The sequence below is a fragment of the Podarcis cretensis genome (assembly GCF_951804945.1).
Source record: "Podarcis cretensis genome assembly, chromosome: 3".
In the NCBI taxonomy this organism is placed as follows: Eukaryota; Metazoa; Chordata; class Lepidosauria; order Squamata; family Lacertidae; genus Podarcis; species Podarcis cretensis.
Genome location: NC_137172.1, coordinates 69,244,457 through 69,266,676, shown reverse-complemented (window position 1 = coordinate 69,266,676; position 22,220 = coordinate 69,244,457). Strand labels below are relative to the sequence as shown.

General features: G+C 41.3%; 1 protein-coding gene across 3 annotated transcripts; it reads left to right on the top strand.

Moving 5' to 3' along the window:
* Window positions 1-6,743: 6,743 nt before the first annotated feature.
* HSF2 (heat shock transcription factor 2) lies at window positions 6,744-22,170 on the top strand. Of its 3 annotated transcripts, none has more exons than XM_079970788.1 (13): window positions 6,745-7,045; window positions 11,283-11,391; window positions 12,400-12,527; window positions 13,558-13,682; window positions 14,858-14,933; window positions 15,621-15,682; window positions 15,810-15,894; window positions 16,730-16,875; window positions 18,128-18,391; window positions 19,393-19,498; window positions 19,811-19,864; window positions 20,463-20,547; window positions 21,472-22,170. In XM_079970788.1, exons 1-13 carry the CDS (start codon window positions 6,917-6,919, stop codon window positions 21,756-21,758), a joined length of 1,656 nt encoding a protein of 551 aa, XP_079826914.1. In that variant the 5' UTR covers window positions 6,745-6,916; the 3' UTR covers window positions 21,759-22,170. The 3 variants fall into 3 exon arrangements, with proteins under 3 accessions (XP_079826915.1, XP_079826914.1, XP_079826916.1); XM_079970790.1 differs by lacking the exon at window positions 6,745-7,045 and adding an exon at window positions 7,416-7,516; XM_079970789.1 differs by lacking the exon at window positions 19,811-19,864 and having other exon boundaries at window positions 6,744-7,045.
* The last annotated feature ends 50 nt before the right edge of the window (window positions 22,171-22,220 follow it).

The following is a 22,220-nucleotide window of genomic DNA, read 5'->3' as shown; positions in this document are numbered from 1 at the left end:
CAGAACAAAAACATTCTCCTGAGTCTTCCCCTCAGCAATAATTTGGTATTTTCTAGACATAAAACCCAACGAGCAATATTCTGGTTTTAAGGAGAGAAAATCCCAGGGAGGAGGAAGATGAATTAAAGTAGTTTCTGTATTATGGAGCCAATTCTGAATATTTGTGGGATGAGAACCATTGGTAGATAAAATGAAAAGTAAACTGGGGTCAGGAAATCTTTCTTGGCAATCAGCAAGGAGTCAGGGGCAGGAATGTATGAAAGCCACTGAAATTCCATTGCTAATTCCACATTTTCCAGAACCAAACAATAGATTTCTGTGGAAAATCCTTTGTCCAAATCAAAATTTGGTCAGTTCATTATGGGATTCTATTCTGTACTGCTTTCTGTATTAGTTGGATCACTAATTAATGGACTTAAAAGATTTTTTGCCTGTAAACAGCATGCCTCCCAAAACGGTTTGCAAACTATATATCAACATATACATATTAAAAACCCTTTTAAGCACTCATTTAAAACATCCATTTCTTTCAAAACACTATTAAACCCCAGCATAAACCATACAATAACAGCAACCAATTTATATTGTGGACCCAGAACACAGTACGGTTTCTATAGCCCAAGTATGGTTAGCCACCAACATCCTTGATAAAAACACAGGTATTTGAAGCCTTTTAAAAGTAATGAAGGCTGGGGTTCTTGCCTGGTCTCAGAACTGAGTTCTACAGCTGTGGGGTCACTGCCCAAACAACTCTGTTCCACTCCAAGAATTTATAAGATTTCCATTAGGCATGGATCCTATGGTGCCTCAAGCAAAATGTGTTCTGCGTTTCAAACATTTGTAAGGTTTCCCTTTTATGTGCTCTCTTGTGCACCATAATAATAATAAGTAAAAGGCAAATGTCATACTTTTACTATACTTGCAGAACCATTCCAAGTCTGTTTTCTCAGAAGTAAATCCCGCTGATCTCAACAAAATTTACTCCCAGGTGTGAATAGATTTGCAGCTGTAAAGCTGTCTGAACACACCATTTTTGTGCATTTTCAAAATTGTACTGCATCATGGGAGTTGAAGCAGCATGAAGGCCCCAGTAAAATAAAAAGTAAATATTTATTTCACTGGTGCCTTCATGCTGCTTCAACTTCCATGATGCAATGCGAAAGAGTGAGAAAAGGTATTGGATAAGGAATGGGCACGATTGCAGGAGGTTTGGTGCAAAAGTTAAAATATTGTGGGAGTAACTTTCTTACAGCAATGGTGGTGGGAAAAATTCCTGGATAGATATGAATCAAAGGTAGTTTTTGGTAAAGCTGCCTGTAAGTTCAGCACAATATTCTGGTCTGACAAATTTCAGTTTCAATTATCCTGTTACTAACAGCAATAACCACATCTACCGCAGTAGTAGCCCTGGTCAGCTATGGTTAAAAATATAACACAAAGATCTATATTGCTTGAGGACAATGTCAGAAAGAATTACTATGTTTGCAATTTCTCCATTAATTGAAGTTCAGTTTTGACTTCGCTTACCTCAAGTAGAGCTGCACTGCCACTGTGTGGCAAGCTTGTTTGCAAACCTAGCAGTGGTTTCTGTGGCACAGTGAGCAGAAAGGGCACAGCAAACTGGATATAGAAATGTGAAGGTCAAGTGGGGAGGGAACTGGGGGGGGGGGATTCCAACCCCTTCCCACCTCTGTTCCTACATTCTTATGTCACAAGGTCATAAAGACTGAATTCAGGAAATCAATTTTTTGTGACTTAAATGAAACTTATGCAATGTCTTTTAACATGCAGCCATTCAAACACCAGTTACAGCCTGAACGCTTTTTCCAAAAACATGGTAATCCCCGTGTGTTGTTGTTGCTGTGTGTGTGTGTGTGTGTGTGTGTGTTGGGGGGGGTTGAAACAACATGTATAGTTGACCTAAGATTCAGTGCTCTAGCAGATATCTTCGCAGCTTTCCCATCATACCAACGTGTCAGATCCCAAGGAAGTGGAACTTTGCTCACATAATGTGATTTTCCTGGCCTGCTTGCAGAACGTCCCAGGTTTAACCCCCAGCATCTCCAGGTAGGGCTGGGAAACAACTTCGTTGGAAATCCTGGGAAGCCACTGCCAGTATGGATTACCCTGAGCTAGCTGGACTAATGGTCTGGCTTACTACAGTGGTACTTCAGGTTACAGACACTTCAGGTTACAGACTCCGCTAACCCAGAAATAGTACCTCTGGTTAAGAACTTTGCTTCAGGATGAGAACAGAAATCATGCAGCAGCTGCGCAGCAGCAACGGGAGGCCCCATTAGCTAAAGTGCTATCTCAGGTTAAGAATAGTTTCAGGTTAAGAACGGACCTGAGGTACCACTGTATAAGGCAGCTTCCTGTGTTCCTTTGAGCCCATCCACACCTCAAAAGCTGTTCCCTCTGGAACAGAATGTGATGGGGCAGGAGGCAGCAGCAGTGGCAAGGAAATTGCAAGAATCTGGCAAGTCTGCCTAACTTTAAGGGCCTTTCTGCTCATGCAAGATATTTTTGCATGCAAGTCATTGCCACCAAGTATCACGTATTAAATATAGATTTTTAAAAAATCCTGCACAAGTGTTTCGGTTTAGCTTCCCAACATGTCTCTGAACATATGTTTGGGTCTGCGAAGTTCAGTGGAAATTATTTAGGCGTGCTCTTTCTATACGTAAACCAGTAACATTACGCTTATTGAATAAGCTTACTACCAGAAGTAAAAAAAAAAAAAAGTCAAGAAATGTTTCATTCACCACCACTTTTTAACATTGGAATGACACTGGCACCACCTTGAGGTAGACGTTAACAGTATACAGTATTGAAATTTTGCAACAGTTATTCCTCTTTTTAAGAAAATAAAATATTTTAGCAAACATATAATTAAATAACAGACAGTGTTGACACTGTTATTTACAAATTCAGGCAATTACTTCTTCATACCAGCCTCTGAATGGGATCATACATAGATGAATATGTATAGCTGGTCTAGGATATTGTTGTTATTGATATGAAAATGATGATACAAGAAAGTAACACATTATTCATGTGGAAATTGTTCAGTTTGGTTGTGTACATTGTGTGTGTGTGTGTTTCTTATGTTTGGAATCTATTATCTTTTCATGTTGAGGCCACCTTGAGCATGGTTTTAAGCTATGGCAAGGTGGTGTACCAATAAAATCTCAAACTATTTCCTAGCCATTACTTTCCATTGAAGAAACATCAACCAATATCCCAGGCCACTAATAAGCAAGCCTGTTAGCAATGAAAGGCATACAACTTACAAGCATACACACTATTAGTGCAGCTAGATTATCAAAGCCAGCTTTCCTTTTACCAAAATGAGGGGGGAAATGGCACCAAAAATATAAAAACGCTTGACACATTTTGTTCTGAGGAGCTAGACTGATAGCAAACCTTCAAAGCATTAATGAACAGAGGCATTATTATATTTTATCTGGAAGGGGTTGAGGGAGGAAGAACTCCACACAGCAAGATCCACATTTCAATTTTTTCAAACTCATTAAAAGCTTTTAGACAAATGTATCCTGCTCCACCTAGCATTATGGGCTGGCCCTCACTTAACTGCTTTGGAGAAAACGTAGCACAAATCATAAAACCCAGTGCTTAGTGAAATCCTATAAAAACCTTCCTCTACTAGTTCTGTACACCTATGAACTAAATCAATAGAATTGAGGGGGCTGAGGTGCATAGTAGTGGTAGGCATTATGTAACATTTGTCCATTCCAGGCTGATTGCTACCAAAAATATGAGAGACTCTGCCCACTATTCTGGGCTTCTCAATTAAACAGCCTCCTCATATGTTTCTGAAGTGCCACCTTTTTTGGGCAGAAAAAGCTGGAGGGTAGTCAGGTGGGTTATTTTGCACTGTGGTCTTAAGTCACTATCGCACACACCAGTGTGAATACTCAAGATGGAAGCTAGTTCTAGACCACATGCAAATTACAAATGTCACACAGAGGTCACGGTGTACTTTTTTAAGGTCAGCAATAGTTAATGAGCTGTACATACATTGGCAATTTTCAGAAAGTGTCGTCTTTGAGACTATGCAATGCAAAATTGCAGGTTGGGTTTCTTTTAAAATTCAGTTTCATGAACTACAAATTTGTAGCTGTCAGGAATGGAATTGATTCCTCAGCAGAGGCAGGTATCGTTCATTAGACCCTTAAATTATTTGCTTATCCAGCAAATAATTTTTTTCTTCATTGCAAGTTATAGCCATGGGTGGAAATAAATCCAGGACACTTAAAAAAAAATTAAGAACATATATGCTTGCATCAATTCTTTCAAATCTACTTAAGCAGCATGATGTATTTTTAATTCAGTTGAAATATTAGTATGTTCAAGGGCTATTATTATTATTAAATTTAGTTATCCCTTACCTATTCCTTGAAAAATTACAGATAAAATATTACAATTACAGATAAAATAAGAACAGCTGTCAGGAATCATGTTTTCAGATGTGTTAGTGTTGCAGATTCATATTTCTCTAAGCATATAATGCTCTCCCATCATTAATTGCTTTAAATAAAGTTCTCTCACTGAAGTGATCTATTGCTTTTTCCCTTCCCCAACAAAATGGATTAATATTTTCTGCCATTTTTTCCTATTCATTTCTGAGGAACTGTAAAGGCACGTACCAAAAATACGGTAAAACTAAAATTTTTATGAAGGACATTTGCCATACAGATCTTCAGATGTGCCCACTTATTTAAGTCATTTTCTTTTGCTTTCCACATGAATTTATTAGGATTGTATTCTAAGATCTCTTTCCATTTTTTGTGTAATCCTAGATATTGAACTGGCTGTCTCTCCAAGCAATGTGTATTGTCTTCTTTGGTAGGTTTGTTTGTATCAGGGGTTGTCAACCTGGTCCCTATCACCCACTATTGGGTGTTTCAGGATTCTAGGTGGGTGGCTGAGGGTTCTACAGCCACAAGCTGAATCCTCCTTCCATCGAGCACTGGTGGGCAGTAAGGAAATTTTACCATCAAGAAAGATGCATTTGTTGGCGGTAGGTATAAAAAGGTTGAATATATTATATCCAATTCATTTGGGTTCTGTATCCATAAAATTTGTATCTATTAAACTTTTACCCAGAGACAACCAAAAGGTTAAGAGTCGTCCCCCCAAAAAATTCAGGATTGGGTATATATAGTATACATAATCTAATAACACCAGGGCACAAAATAATTTTTAATACTTCCCTGCATATTTTGACCTCATTAATTGGCAGCTTCCCAGCCACAACAGCCTCCTGCCTACCCTACTCCCCTTAAAAATAATGACCAGTTTTTTAAGAGCTCGCTGCTCTTTCAGGGCCCCAAAAACCCCAAACACATACACTGAAATAAAATGTGAGAGGTGTGTTTTTTTAGATCTGTCTGCACATTCCTGTTGCAGAAGGGACTCTGCAACATAAAGGGGCAGGGCCATGGAACACACCTGAGCCCAGCAGCTGGATGAGCCCAGCCAGCCTTTACCAGTTTATTGTATTGATCTTGTAACTGTCACTATAACACTTTTCCAGATGTAATTAAAGAGTATCACAGTGTTTTAAGACCATAATACTAGTCGTTAGGAAGATGATTCACAAACATAGTAGTGATCAGATTTCTTTTTAAGGAAAAGAAGAATAAGAATTCTAAGAGACAGTGCAATGAAGTGCTGGGTAGGGGGAGGAAGAGCAGAAGCACTTTTCCGGGTGAGCAGCAGAGGATCAATGCTGGGAAGACAGGGAATTTGTTGCATCAGATAAATGGTCCATCCAAGCACACTTGAGTAGCAGCGGCTGCCTGGGCTTCTCAGGCCCTTCTCAAAGGCTGTACCAGAGCGTGGTCGAGGGTGGATCCCCAGCCCTTCTCCATGCAAAGCAGTGCCGGATTTATGTATGAGCTAAACAAGCTATAGCTTAGGGCCCCACTCTCTTGGGGGCCCCCAAAAAAAATTAAAGGGGGAAAAACCGGATGTACATTTCCAAAACAGAAGATAAAAACCAAATAAAATAAAACGTACATACAGTAAGTGTTTTGTGTTATGTAGGTTCCTATTTGTTATGTGCAAATGACTTTAGATACCTATTAAGTCCATAAATTACAATATATTCAACACAAAAAACAGTAACAATTTGTTGATGACAAAGTACAGCTAGACATATAAAGGGCCCATTACCTTCAGTAGCTTAGGGCCTCATCAAACCTAAATCCGGCCCTGATGCAAAGCACCTGCTTGTGTCACCAATAGCTAAACCCCGCCCCAGCTATTTCTACGGGTGCAGAGCTTGGACCGCAACCTGAATTACAGTACTAGAAGCGTGGCAACTTCAGTGGCAAATACCAGGCTTCTAATTCCAACGCCACCGCCTCCCAACCCAGAGCCTTCCCCCCCCCCCCTTCTTTAATTTTCCCCCACCGTTCCCTCCCCTTCGCGCGCGCCGCTGCCGCTCCGGCCTTCCATTCTTATTTGGAGAAACTCCCCCTGATTGGCCGAACTTACGGCTATCTCCAAATTTGCATTCTACGTCGGTGGAAATTTCCGTCTCCCGATTTATATATTTATTTATTTATTCCGCGCCCGGAGCCAATGGGAGCCCCTCCGCTCGCTCCGGCGCTTTTGCGGCCAATGAAAGGCGAGAATTCTCGCTGTTGTGGCACGTGAGGGCCGCGCACGTGGACTCGTTATGTAAAAGGCGGGGCGAAGAACCCGCGAGGGCCTCCCCCCGCGCGCGTGCGGGGCGGCGCGCACGCGCCTTGCGGGGGGAGGAGCGGGCGGGCAAGAGGAGGAGGAGGAGGAGCGGCGGCGGCGGCGACGGTATTAGCAGCGGTAGCGAAGGACAACGGCGGCACCGACGGCCGAGACTGCCTCAGGCGCACCTCAGCGGGCGAAGATGAAGCAGCAGCAGCCGGTAACGTCGGCGGCGAACGCGGGCGCCGCCACCGCAGTCCCGGCCTTCCTCAGCAAGCTCTGGGCGCTGGTGGGCGACGCGCCGAGCAACCAGCTCATCACCTGGAGCCAGGTAGGCGCTGAGGAGGAGGAGGAGGAGGATGGGGGCCAGGGGAGCGGGATGAGGCGAGGCCTCCTCGCTCGGTAGGCGGCGCGGCGCGGAGCGAGGCGGGAATGAGGGGGGGGGATCGGCCTCCCCGCCATCTCCCATCGCCGTTTCATGGATCGCGCGCTCCTTCCTTCCTTCCCACCCTTTTTCTGTCCGTCTCCCCTCAGCCGCCCATCTTCGCGTCTGTGTTGCGTCTTGGGCCTTCGATCGGACAAAAGGCCGGGGGGGGGGGAGGGAAGGGGGCGTGGTCAGGCGTTGGTCACGCTTTCTGTTTTCCTGACGGGCGTGGGGGGGGGGGTGGCTTCACGCGGCCTACCCGCGAAGGGCCCCGTGAGGCCCGAGGCGCACTCGGGTTCGCCATGAGGGCGCCTTCGTCCGAGGGAGCGGGGGGGGGTGGAGAAGGAGGCCTCGACAGCCGTCTATACACACCACACGGTAATCTGAAGGCCGCGCTTCGGTTCCCGCAACATGGAAGCTCCCCCCCCCCCCAGTCTACCTAATGGCTGCGAAACAAGTTCCAGGGGAAGGGAGGCGACAGACAGCCAAATATAAAGGGGAGGAGGATGTGCCGCGCGACCCTTCCCAAACGTGGCTTTGACGTAGGCACGTGTGGATCAGCACATATCTACCCGCGTCCTTAACACGGAGGTGGTTCGCATGTAGGGAGAAACGCCTTGTATGGAAGTAGTCCGCAACCAGAGGGTGAGGGGTGTTCCTACGTGTGGTGTACACACAAAAAAAGGCACGAGTTAAGAGAACATACTTAGGTCGTGAGCATCTTACTGACTGTGTTAAGATCTGGTTTGGGGGAGTCCCTGGTTCATGCATTATTATTTTCTCCTTAGGCATGAACTTGGTCAGTAGTTCTAGGTGAACCATTACAGTATTATCTTGCCTATTACCTCCACAACATGGGCCTTACAAAACTGTTAAGCAGGAGTGGCAGAACTGCCCTTACAGGTACTGGCTCAGCTTCTTATGCACTAACACACATATCTGCCATTTTATTGACTTCCAATAGTCCATTAATTTTGGGAAGGAAACATAAATACACACAAAGTGTTGGAGTCAGTAGAGAGGTTTAGACCTCTGTTTGTAGCTCCAGGAGATCAGCAAGGGCTGAAGGTGGTTCTCAAGTTAAAAAAGGTTACTCACTTCTCTTGTAAACAGAGGTAGCCATGTTGGTCTGTTTTAGTCAAAACAGCTGTCTTGTGTATTGAGATGTGGATCATTTTGAATGCACTAAAGTGCTAAATAATCACTATAGTTTCTTGTCCTAGGTTTGAATCTAGTAGTGCTCCCCTGTAAGTAGGCTTACATGGAGAAGAGGAGGTGGCAGCTCAGTAGCTCCTTAGACCATATTGGGCTACAGGTTGTTAGATTACTGCTTCTCTGTTTTGCCCAAAATAGACAAATTCCAAGAATTATGGAAGGAGTTACACCTGTATGAATAAAACCTTATGGTGAGAAGCAAAGAACTGAGATTGTTTTGAACAAATTGATGAATGTTGAGTACTCTTTCTGTAACAATGTAGAAGAGGTCCTCTTTCATTAGCATCACAATTGTCTGGGAACTTGTACAAATTGGAACAGCAGGGTAGGAAAGCTTTGGTGATCAATTTTCAGACAGTCTTTGTATGCCTAAGGCAAACAATGTCCAGATCTCAGGAGGCATTCATCTTTTGCATAGTTTTTGTGTCACATTCCCTATCCTGCTAACAGTGACACTTTATTTTTAGCATATGAAGTTTTAGGTACTTAATTCTTTTGTTTGATTCCAGGCTTAGGAACTATTTGGTAGGTAAAAATAGGCTATTTAATCATCTTAATATAAGCAGTAAGATTTACACTGCATTCCTATTGCTCATTTGCAGTCCATTTTGTATGTCCATGCATCCATTTCAGGTCTCTTTAAGAGGAAGGACACTTTCTATTAAGGATACAGTTGCAGGAATTTGTGCAGTCATGTACACCAGTTTGGCAAAGAAACAAAAGCCAGGGTGTTATGGGTAGATGAAGGGGCAAACAATATAGAAAGGGCATTGGTGGCAGCAAAGGTTAAAAGCTCTGCCTGAGTGCTTGTCCAGGAAATCTCTCTTCATCTTCCCTTGCAGCATTTCTATGGAAAGCTGCAGATGTGGTGACTTAGTCAAGTCTTCATCCAGGTAATGGGAACAATTGAAAACATCCAATCTCTCCTAAAGACCTTTCAGGAAGTAGTACAATAAAGAATGCTGCCGAAGCGCTTGACAACAGGGAAGCAGTAGGTAACAGACCAAGGACAGTGGTGTAGTCACTGGTGCCACCAGTTGGAAACCCAAAATTTGCAGGGGACAAGCAGAACAGGCCAAATCTTGCAGTTAATTTTGTAAACAAGAATTTTTTTAAAAAACGCCAACACCACCAATAATGTACACACTGCACATGTGCTCTGATGTGCACATGAAACTTTTGTTCAAGTAGACTTTTTCACGGAGAGACAAGTTGGAAGAATAAGCCTTTTGGGCTGCTCCCTTTCATGACCAGAGCATTTGAATATTTTCTCAACCAAGAATTCTCGTCTTTGTAATTTTCCAGTTACTGAGCAACATGCATAGCATACTAATAGGGAATATGGTCTGCCTCCTTCATGTTTTATCTGAGTAACCTTGAGGAGTTGTGGAAATATGCTTGTGTTTTGTCTCCGTTTTTATATAAGTATAAATAACAATTCTGAAATATTCTAAGCTCAGCCATGATAAGAATGAATATTACTCGGGTATGTATGCAGCAGAATCATTCTGCAGTTGATTCTCATTTATCTGTTTCATTTTTAATTAGCCCTTTCTTCCTGATTTACCTGATCTTGCTGCACTCTGCACATTGTTTCAGTATGCACAAAGATTAGCATAAAAATAGTGAGGAGCAAGATTCAATAGATGATTCCTAACTTGTATCAATGGAGTTGCATTATAAATGGTCCATGTTTCACAAGCATACAGTAAGGTTGGTAGTACAATAGCTTTGTGAACAAGCATTTTGGTTTCCCTGCGAATGTACCAGTCCACAAACACACTGCACTTCAATCGGGAGAAAGCTGCACTCGCAGAGCTCAAAGGTTGTTGGATTTTGGCATCAATGTCAGCCCTTGTGGAAAGGTAACTGCCCAAGTGGGGGAAGTGATTGACGCTTTCCAACATTACACCACTGAGTTGGATTTGTAGCTATGCAGAGGCGTTGTTTTGTGCTTGTTGGTACAGCGCTTTGGTTTTTTGGATGTTGAGCGATAGGCCAAGCTTTTTATAAGCTTATGTGAAGATATTTAGGATGGTTTGGAGGTCATCCTCTTGAGTCTGCACACGCTATGTTGTCATCAGTATGCTGAAGCTTTATGGCAGAAGTTAAGGTAACCTTACTCTTTGTTTTCAGCCTACTCAAATTAAAGAGCTTTCCATCTGTTTGATATGATTTTTATTCTGGTGGGGAGTTTCCCTTCAACAAAGTGTAGGGTCATGGCAATGAAAATAGTAAATAAAGAGTTGGGGTGATATCACAACCCTGTTTAACACCTGATCCCACTGTGAATGGTTCACTTTGAGAGCAATTATCTGCAATTGCTGCTGTAATATTATCATGGATGAGCCAAAAGATGTTCACAAATTCATCTGGGCAGCCGATTTTAAGGAGGACGGTCCACAGGGCATTACGATTTACAGTTTCAAAGGCCTTAGTCAGGTCAGTAAATGCCATATACAGGGTTTAATTTTGATCTTAGCATTTTTCTGGAAGCTGTCGAGCGCTGAAAATCATGTACACTATCCCCCTACAAGGTTGAAAACCATTTTGGGATTCAGGAGGGGTAGCCTCGGATATTGTTCGGAGACAGTTTGCTAAGATCCTTGCAAGAATTTTGCAGGCTGCAGCTAATAAAGAGATCCTTTGATAGTTTCCGTACTTTGTTCTATCACCTTTTTTAAAGAGATTCATAATTTTGGCATCCCTAAAGTCTGCTGGGATCCCTCTCCCAGATTTTTTCGATGTGCTAGTGAAGTTGTTGTGTAAGTTTAGCTCCGCCCACTTTGAAGACTTCAGCAGGTATCCCATCACATCCGCTGGCTTTGTTGTTTTTCATTTGGTTAGTGATAGTCTATGCTTAAGAAACTGTTTTACATTTCTAACCACATTATTTAGGCATTGAATGTGATTGTGATCTTCATTGCAGAATGGACAGAGTTTCCTTGTGTTGGATGAACAAAGATTTGCCAAAGAGATTCTTCCAAAATACTTCAAGCACAACAACATGGCAAGCTTTGTGAGACAGCTGAATATGTGTGAGTTTTATAACAATATGTAGTATTAACCTTTAGATATACTGGTCTACATTTAAAACATTGAACTCCATGGAATTCAGTTCTGAGATGGATTCTACCTTTTATTGTAATAACAGATTCTAACTATTCCTCAGTTTTAATCATTTATTGTACAAAACAGTATCGTAAGGCATTCAGTTGCAGTCACTAACTGGAATGCAAGGGAAAACAAGCAGAATGCATACTGCATATTGAGTGAATCAAAGAAATGTAGACTTGGAAGGGATCCAGAGGGTCATCTATGCAGGAATCTCAGCTAGGAGAAGGACAGCTGACGCTGAGAGAGAATTGATTCAAAGCAACGAGCCATCCTCATAGCTGCAGCCTGCAGCTTGGTTTTTGTGTGAACTTCAGTCATGTTTGACAACCAGTAATAAAGTTTTTATAAGCATTTTGAGAGCATGGGTGGCAGCTTTATAAAAAAGAAATTGAAAGAAATAAAAAAGATATTGATAGTATCTTCTTCCAGAAGGGACAGGTTTTGACATGACACATAGCAGTTTAAGTTCATCTCTTTATTTTAGGAAGGACACCCATCTTGTAACACAGCATTGCGTTGTGATGATTGAATGTGTATGTCATATTTTAAGTGGCACTTTAAAGCTAGAACTCTTAGATATAGCCTTTATAGTACTAATATATGAAGGCTGTGGTTGGCTTTGTTCTGCCTTCCACTGCTCTTATTAGTACGGCCTTGTTATCCCAAGATAAAACCCAGGACTAATAAGGCTGGAAGGGAAACAAAATGGGACCCTGCATAGGTTGATAATGCACCTAGGGTTAGTCACACAGAAACTTGCACAAATGAAGGGCAGCTTGTAGCAGAATAGCTTTCACTAAAGGCAAAAGAAATGTGAATAGGCAGAGCTGTTACCTGCACAAAGACAGCAACATTTTCACTCAACTGAATGAGGTTTGTAGCCTTGATTATTCCAGTAGGCTTTTCCATAGGTGGTTTATTCTTTTCAGATGGTTTCCGTAAGGTAGTCCATGTTGACTCTGGCATTGTCAAATTGGAAAGAGATGGCCCTGTTGAATTCCAACACCCCTACTTCAAGCAAGGACGGGAAGACTTACTGGAGCACATTAAAAGAAAGGTTAGTGAAAGGGAGCCTGGAAGCTTTGAACCTTCTGTAAGCACTGACCTAGATCCATGTGAGGGTTTGCCAGGATCTTACAGATAGTGTAAGTGGGAACAGAAATCTAGATTGCAGAAAAGGAACAGTACAATTCAGTTTTACTGAGTACAAAGCAATGCACATGCCAACAAGACTGCCGTGCAACAGTTCAAAACAGCTGCATGCAAGCCTTCAGTCACATCAAGATCTAGAATTACAGATCAAGGATGGCTTACTGTAACCTAAAATATGCCTTCAACAAAGGGGGATGGCCAGTTCTCTGATCTAAAGGCAGAAGCAAGTCTTGGACCTATTTTGATCAGTCTAAGGAAGCACTTCACCAATGAAACAGAAATCCAGGGAGATTGAACATCTCCCTGGATTTCTGTTTCATTGGTGAAGCGCTTCCTTAGACTGATCAAAATATCTTATCTTCATTTGGCACAACTTGACCTATGTCAGATTTCACTTGCTTACCTTCCACACTTTTTCTCCTCCTTTTTACAAACCCCACTTCTTCCATCCTCTATGCTTGCAAAAATTGTCATCTGACCTCATGGAATGTTTGCACTATTTATTTCTTCAGTTGCTACTTATTTGCTACGATACCTGCATAAAGTAGCTTTGGTAAGCATCTGGGTGAAAAGGGAATTCTCTGTAAGAGATGGAACAAGGCCCTGACCATCCAGCTTGAATATCCCTCCATTATTCTCTTGACCTTTCCGCCCTATAATAATCATACATACGTACATAGCACTCCCCTTTTTATTCTTTTTGAATTATTTGAATTCAGCATAGCCTTTGTTTATTTAGTTCATTTTCAGATGGCATATGATCCCTACACTATCTTGCAGATTCCATCCATGTGTACATTTTTGTTAATTGAAAGCAGAAGTACAAAACTCTGCATGGATTCAGAGCAAAACCTTATTTATCAGTTAATAGTCACTGCAATCCATATTTTTTAAAGTAACATGTTAACTTAAATTTGTGGTGATAATTCTTACAGGTTTCTTCTTCAAGGCCTGAAGAAAATAAAATTCGTCAGGAAGATCTGTCTAAAATCATAAGCAGTGCTCAGAAGGTTCAAAGTAAACAAGAGACTATTGAATCCAGGCTATCTGCTCTGAAGAGGTAAATAAGATTTCTAGCTTGATTTTTCAGGAGGATGAGTATGAAAGACTACTAGTTCATCTAAAACTGTTTTTACATATGCTGTAAGCTTCCCAGAGTGGCTGGGGAAACCCAGCCAGATGGGCAGGGTATTTACTACTACTACAGTTATTATCATCATTATTTATATCATTACTGGTGGGTTTATGGCACTTTTAAGGAAACAGTTGTTTATTAAGGCTGGTGTTCACCTAAGCGTTACTCTGAGTAGACGCATTGAAATTAATGGCCATGACTATGGGTCTTCCATTTCAATGGGTCTGTTCTGAGTAAGGCAACTGAGTACAGTGGTACCTCGGGTTACAGATGCTTCAGGTTACAGACTCCACTAACCCAGAAATAGTACCTCAGGTTAGAACTTTGCTTCAGGATGAGAACAGAAACCGCGTGGTGGCGGCACGGCAGCAGCGGGAGGCCCATTAGCTAAAGTGGTACCTCAGGTTAAGAAGAGTTTCAGGTTAAGAACAGACCTCCAGAACAAATTAAGTTCTTAACCTGAGGTACCACTGTACTCCCTGTAGTGCTGTCTTTGTGTGTTTTGTATTACAAAGAAGAGGTGTGACAGGTCCCTGTTTCAAGGAATTCACAATCTAAAATAGGAAAGGGGGGGGATAAGCATGAATATGTGATTATTTTAATTATATATGTTTTGGCTTAGTTAACAATAAGGTATAATTACAGTTCCAAGTTTCACTAGGTCAGTTATTGGGATGTGGGTGGCGCTGTGGTTGAAACCACTAAGCTTCTTGAGCTTGCCGATTGGAAGGTCGGCAGTTCAGAAATGTGCAATGGGGTGAGCTCCCATTGCTCTGTCCTAGCTTCTGCCAACCTAACAGTTGGAAAGCACACCAGTGCAAGCAGATAAATAGGTACCACTGCGGCGGGCAAGTAAACTGTGTTTCCGTGCACTCTGGCTTCTGTCACAGTGTCCTGTTGCACCAGAAGTGGTTTAGTCATGGTGGCCACATGACCCAGAAAGCTTTCTGTGGTCAAACACTGCCTCTTCAGCCTGAAGCGAGATGAGTGCCCCATAGTCACCTTTGACTGGACTTAACTGTTCTGGGGGTCCTTTAACTTTTTACCTTTATCTAGGTCAGTTAGTAATCCTTATATTGACTGTAAACATTTTGAAACAGAGAAAATGAATCTCTTTGGCGGGAGGTAGCAGAACTGAGAGCAAAACATCTGCAGCAACAGCAAGTTATTCGAAAGGTAATTATGTAACTTCTTTCTTCAGAAGAATAATTTAAAGTCATATATAAATGCAGTGCAAAATTGGAAGGGAAGCAGTTATTTGTATATTGTAAAGGGGAAGGGGTTTTAGTGGAAATTGGTAGCTTGAATGGTAGGTGACTTGCAAGAATTCAGTAAAGCTTGAAATTATCTTCTCGGAGATAAAGTGGGTGGCAAAAAGCTCAGATGATCTGTTTAGGATATGGTAGCATGAAATGTAAAGGGCATTAATAATCTAATTTTGTTAAAAATTGTATAACAAATGGTTAAGAGATTAAACGCAGGGATATACACAAAATATAAAACTTGCAGAACTCCATGTTTTATATTTTGAATGCCTTTAAGTTCCATCTGTAGACATTCATTTCTTCTCAAAAATTTTAAATTGTTTTTAGACAAATCTGATATCTAAACATACAAAAATTAGGCTGTTTAGGGATTTGCACTATTATCTCTGCATTAGAATGACACCCAGACCTCTAAATCCTATTGTCCTATTCCTATTAGGAAGGTGACTCTAAGGCTTTGGTATTTCAGGCTTTAATTCTAGCCTACTTGACTGTGTATAGTACCATAAAAATAAAATTGAACTATTGAGTTCAGTTGAACTTGCTCCTAATTGTGTGTAGGATTTTTCTAAAGGCAACATTCTGTCTTTCTCTGCAGATTGTACAGTTCATTGTCACCCTTGTTCAGAATAACCAACTTGTGAGTTTGAAACGAAAACGGTAAGCATCGGGTTGACGATACTGGAATTGTAACACGGGTTTATTTTGTGAATATATAGTGTTTATAGAAGCATAAGTTTAAATCCTTGTGTTTTTTAGAAACATTTTTTTTTCTTTTATGATTTAGCCCATTGCTTCTGAATACTAATGGGACACCGAAGTCCAACATATTCCAGCAGATAGTCAAAGAACCAGCAGAAAACAAACATCATGTGAGTTAATTCTGAAATTTACTTAAGGAAAGTATTAAAAAATGGACAGAATCACTGCTTGGTTGGACAGAGAAAATACAATATTCCCCATGAAAACGAGTACAGTAATCATTATTCACATAGCCCTTGTGTTGGCTGTTCTCCTTTATATGGAGTGAAAATAGATCAGGCATATAGCAGTAAGGTACCAAGAATGCTGTTGACAGAAAGGGAGGGGGCACCAAGTGATGCTTTTCCATAGCATTTACACCCAATACTGCATTGTCAGATTATTGTTTAGTTTTGATAAGCTAAATGGGGTGGAAGCAGAGTAAAATATTCAACTAAAAGAACAGGTGTCATTGATGTGGGAGCTATTTTTTTCCTTAAACACAATCTGAAGAAGTCTTGTCTGTACACATTGTACAGATTTTGCATTCTTTCTGCATCTTCTCCCACAAATTATTTCACTATTCTGTAACTTTCTTCCATTCATCTTGAACCCTCTAAGGCCCACATTGGTTGTGAAGGAGAAAATGTATTTTCCCCCTCTTTATTGTGTACACACAAACTTCCTAATTAGGATGGCAGCTTTTGTTCAGAACTGTACTTACTGTCTCACCCTCACCTTACAAAGTTAAGCGGAGGGTGGTTTCTCCAGATTCTCGTCTTAAGCTGCTTTTTACATTTGTCAAGAAAGCTCATTTGGAAATTGTATCATTTTCCTCTTAAATGTTTGTTTAGTATGATGTCTGAATTTCTAATGATTTATAAATCTAAATGGGTTTCAATTTATGGTTGATTTAAATTTTTAAAAAATCATTATGACACTATTTTGGTTCTTGTAAATGGGCAGGTACCACACAGCAGGACTGATGGCTTAAAGCAGAGAGAACAGCTGTCAGACGATATTATTATTTATGATATCACTGATGATATTGGTGATGAAGAAAAGCCTCCAGTTACTCCAGAAAGCAGTGAAGATGCTGCTTCAGACTCAAAGTAAGAAAAAATATTTGTACATATTTGGAATTAAATATCCTCAGGCACACTGACCTACAGAAATTATGTCCCTATCTTACTTGATAGTTTAACCCTCTAGGTCTTGTGTAGATCCCAAGATAACTGTTTAATCAAAAGATAAGATCCAAGATATCCAATAGGTTAGTCTATAAATTTTAACATTAAATCAAAATTGTTCTGAAAGGTAACTGGTGAAAGGTGTAAGCTTAAGGGAGCCATCCTAAAGCCTATGGACCGCCTCTCCTGGTATGCCCCGCAGAGGACCTTATGGTCCACAAACAATAACACTTTGGAGGTCCTGGGCCTTAAGGAGGTTAGGCTGGCCTTGACCAGGGCCAGGGTCTTTTCAGCTCTGGCCCTGGCCCTGGTGGAATGCTCTGTCGCAAGAGACCTGCGGGATTTGACATCTTTCCGCAGGGCTTGCAAGACGGAGCTGTTCCAACAGGCCTATGGTCAGGGCCCATTCTGGACCCCCCACACACTTTTTTTTGTTATAAGACCCAGTATACAAGTGGCTACCCTAAGCCTTTCCACCGGCTCATATAAGACCAGCACAAACAGTTGCGCCTGGTGAGCACTCAGTGTTCCCATCCCCTATAGATATAATCTGTGAAATCAGAATAATCTGATTTTATTCTACTCCAAATTTGATTTTAAGCTGTTTTTTAATTGTTTGTTTGATTTATGTTTTTAATGTATTATACTTTGATGTTAGCTGCCCTGGGCCCGGCCCTAGCTGGGGAGGGCAGGGTATAAATTATTATTATTAGAAGTGGAGCGAGTGGAGCTTTGCAGTGGGATGTGATATAACACCTGCTAGAGTATCCCTGATGTACACTCACAAAAAGCTCCACAGGCATATACTCCCAGCAGTATAGGATGAAATGGGGTGTGTTGGAGCAGATTCCTGGGGGCAGGATAAAAAAAAAAGAAAATTAAAATATGCTACCACCTGCCATCCTAGCCACATTTGAGTTGGAAGAGCTTACCTCTCTTCTCTTTCCCTGGACCCCAACAAACAGGTACTTCCCTCTTCTACCCTTCCTCCAAAAAAGAAAAAAAAACATACTGGTATTCTCAGTATTTGAGCATTTAAGGAAGTGCAGAACAATAGCATTATGTAGCTCATAACAAGGGCAGCAGTTTAATAGCTGTTCTCTACATTAATATGAGCTGCAAAGGAAATGTGGGTGTTGCTTCTCTTGAATCACATTTTATCTATGTATTGCAGTTATAGTCCTGACATTGTAATAGTCGAAGATGACAATGAGGATGACTATGCTCCTATAATCCATGAAAATACAACTGCTGAATCAGCCACAGTTCCATCCAGTGATTCTGTCAGTCCTTCCCCATATGGTGCAAGCCCATTAATGTCTGGTGCTGTTCAGTTAAACAGCCAGTCAACTTTAACAGCAGAAGACCCAGTCTCGATGATGGATTCAATACTCAGTGAGAATGGAGTGATTTCACAAAATATCAATCTTCTTGGAAAGTGAGTCACATTCTTCAAATCATCTTTAAAGTTCACACTTGTTCTCTCTCTTTTTAAGAGCTTCAAGAAGAGCTACATGAATATTTAAATTTGCACTAGTTCTCTGATTTGTTGCTTTCTGAACATGGCATAGTGGGTGAGATTCAAATGTTTCCCAATTCTAAGTGCTGGTGCTGACCCATTTACACAGTTAAGGACCTCAATACCTTAAGGACTGCCTCTCCCCATACAAACTAACACGGACCCTGCACTTGTCATCCAAGGTCCTTCTCTATGTCTCCCTTCCCCAAGATGTTCAGAGAGTAGCAACACAAGAATAGGCCTTTTCAGTGGTGGCTCCCCGTCTGTGGAATGCCGCCCCCAGAAATGCTAGCCTGGTGACATCCTTACATGTCTTTAGGCACCAAGCAAAAACATACCTCTTTACCTTTGGGTATTAAATAATTTGTGGCCTGTTAAGGAGAGGGAGACTGTTACTATTATATTTTTTTATATGCTCGGCCAGTAAAGCGAGATGAGCGCCACAACCCCTGAGTCGTTCGTGACTGGACTTAACTGTCAGGGGTCCCTTTACCTTTAACTAAGATATGTTTTTAATGTTGTACACTGCCCTGGGATCTTTTGAATAAAGGGTGGTATATAAATCAAATTAATAGTATTTCTTCAGTATTCCTCAGTTTTGGATTCTGTAGTCAAGGTACAGATAGCTTTTAGAGTAGGTGCTTATTTCCATTTTTAATACTGAATAATCTCATGCTTAGTGTTTACTGAAAGACTAGTGGTCTTCTGTAGAATCAGTGCATGCTTGATCCACTATATACCCCCACTCAACATCATGGATCACTTGCAGATACCTAGAATTATACTCTTACCTGTTGAATTCCAAATAATACTAGTCGTTGTCCTCTTTACCTTCATTTTTCTTCTGCACTTTGATTCATTTGTACAATATATTTCTCAGAAAAGCTAGAATTTCATGGGGTTTTCTTGCACTCCTTTAGGGTGGAACTTCTGGATTATCTTGAGAGCATTGATTGCAGTTTAGAGGATTTCCAGGCCATGTTGTCAGGACGACAGTTCAGCATAGATCCAGATCTCCTGGTTGATGTAAATATTTACACTATATATATATTTTTTTACTTCTATTTTCCTCACAAATTTGGCTTTACAAAGATTTTGTGCAAGAAAAATACATTTGCATTTTTTAAATGTGTTATACCTTAAAAGGTCTATATTAACAACAGCTTGAGACTGCAGTTTCAGAGAGCAGCAGAATAGTAGTTTGTGCTTGAGGATTTGTGCAGAACATTTCTATTTGTGGCTATTTCAGACACAAAAGATTAGTTTGGTTTATAAGTCACCCAATTTATATCTAGAATATAGAATTTTAAAACTTGGTGTACATTTTGTCTTGTCCAGCTTTTTTCAAGTTCCGTGCAGATGAATCCTACAGGTCATATCAATAGTACAAAAGTAAGTTTTAAAGTAGCACAGCAGTGGGAAATACGGTGTAATGTCAATGGCCAGTTGTCTAATTAATCCAGTTGCATAGCATGTTAATATTTGTTTTAACATTCTGTGTGCCTTAACAGACACATTATTTAAAGATGCAGCTGTTTTCCTTTTTGTGCTTTCCATATTTTTTTCTGCATTTTGAAAAATTACACATGTGCATCTTAAGTTTTCAAGTTCTATATTGGGGGGCAGCACATGCTGCCCGGAACATCAGTTTAACACATCATTATTTTAAAAAGTTATTATCAAAGTACATCTAGCATTCAAAAGAGGGCGAAAAACACAGGCTAAGAACTGCTTTTGAAACGGGAGTTTTGCATCATTTTGAAATGTATTCTCCTTATTTTAGACATGCTTTCTAGAGTAAAATTTGAATGTGATTGGGTGGATATACCCATGGTGACAGTCTAGATTTCTAACACTCCTGTGTCCCAGCTGCTAGATAAGTTCCTGAACATTTGCTTCTAGCAGTTATCTTCTAGACAAATGTTTTCTCTGTTCCTAAAAAAAATTAGTACCAAGTCATGTGATTTTTGTAACCATGCTTGCTTTTAAGGTGGAGACAAAGGGAATTGAAACTATGAAGACTAATAGTGCTCAACCATCTACACAAGATGTGCCTACTTCTGACCCCAAATCAGGTTGATATGCAAGTTCTGTTGGTTTCAGAAATGTAGATTGGGTATAATTTAACCTGCATTCATAAATACCCTTATTTTAGACATGAAATGAATAAAATACCGTATTTTTCGCTCCATATGGTGCACCTAATTTTTAGGGGGGGGGATTCAAGAAAAAAAATATTATTTAGGCTCTGTTCAGTGCTCCCTTTCACAAGCCACATGGAGTGTGGGTGTGGCTCTTGGGGGCTTTTCCCCTAGGAGGGAGAAAGGCAGCCAGTCAGTGATGGGCTGCCCTTCTCCCTCCTAGGGGAAAAGCCCCCAAGAGCGCCTCTGCAGGGCAGCGGGATGAAGGCTCACTGCTGCCCTGCGGAGGCTTTGCGGGCTACCCCAGAGCTGCTCATGAGCTTATCGGGGCTGGCGGGGAAAGCCCGGGCTTCCCCCACCAGCCCCGACAAGCTCTGGGAGTATTCCCCACCTCCCGCAGAAGCCGTGCGCTCTTTAAAGGGGCTGCGCGGCTTCTACTGGCTTTTCTAGGAGATGGGGGAATTCCCCCACCTCCCTGAAAAGCCTGCAGGCTGCCATCCGCAAGCCTTGGGAACCCGGCGGGAACTCCTGCCGGGCTCCCAAGGCTTGCGGATAGCTTCCTGAAGCCTGGAGAGCGAGAGGGGTCGGTGTGCACCGACCCCTTTCGCTCTCCAGGCTTCAGCGAAAGCCTGCATTCGCTCCATAGGACGCACACACATTTCCCCTTCATTTTTGGAGGGGGGAAGTGCGTCCTATAGAGCGAAAAATACGGTAGTTAACATATGCCCAGTATGTTTGGAAAGTGAGTTGTAGTTGTGCTGTACATTGCACAAGTTTCTCTTCATTTTTTAGCCTTTTCTATAGGAATATAGAGCAGTTGAGTAATAATTTTGGTTTGGTTTGTTTCTTGCCCTGCAGATAAACAGCTCATTCAATATACTGCCTTTCCCCTACTTGCATTCCTTGATGGAAATCCAGGCTCAGTGGAGAATGCAAATATGACACCTGAATCAGTATCTTCTGTGGATAAACCAATAGAAGTGGATGAACTCCTGGAAAGTGGTCTGGATCCTCAACCAACCCAAAGCAAACTGGTTCGTCTGGAGCCACTGACAGAAGCAGAAGCTAGTGAAGCTACACTATTTTATTTGTGTGAACTTGCTCCTGTGCCAATGGACACTGATATGCCACTGCTGAACAACTAAAACAAGAGAGTTAAAGCAAACTATTTATTGAGGCTATTGTTTGGGATCTATCTTTTGTAAATGGCATTTTGTGAGCAGCTACTGTGGAACCTTAAACAGTTTGTTCTATCACTTTCCCCAAAACTCGGGTCTCAAAAGAGCAGTTTAAACATACAAACCATCAACAGTTCACAATGAGTTCATTCTAGTGCTGTCATATTTGGAATTATGTATTCACAATATGCCAGGTAATTGGATGCTCTATATTAGCCACTCGCAGTTTTTCTTGTTCACTTTTAGTCCTAATGTATGACATACACAAGTAAATAAGTAACTCTGGATGGAGGTCGTAGCACTCAGAGTTTAATTCTTCTGTACTTTGTTTTCTATTTTTACAACTTTGTTTAAATAAAACTGTGTTAGGGGACCAGAACTGAATATAGTGCTTCATTGAATTGACAAGTGTCCATCTTAATTTCATAG

What these genes read in the sequence shown, in the direction of transcription:
- HSF2 (XM_079970788.1), top strand. Translation starts at nt 6,917, where the DNA reads ATGAAGCAGCAGCAGCCGGTAACGTCGGCGGCGAACGCGGGCGCCGCC. An exon ending in CAGCAGAAAACAAACATCAT is followed by an intron (nt 15,895 to 16,729) that starts GTGAGTTAATTC and finishes GTAAATGGGCAG; the next exon opens with GTACCACACAGCAGGACTGA. An exon ending in TACTTCTGACCCCAAATCAG is followed by an intron (nt 20,548 to 21,471) that starts GTTGATATGCAA and finishes CTTGCCCTGCAG; the next exon opens with ATAAACAGCTCATTCAATAT.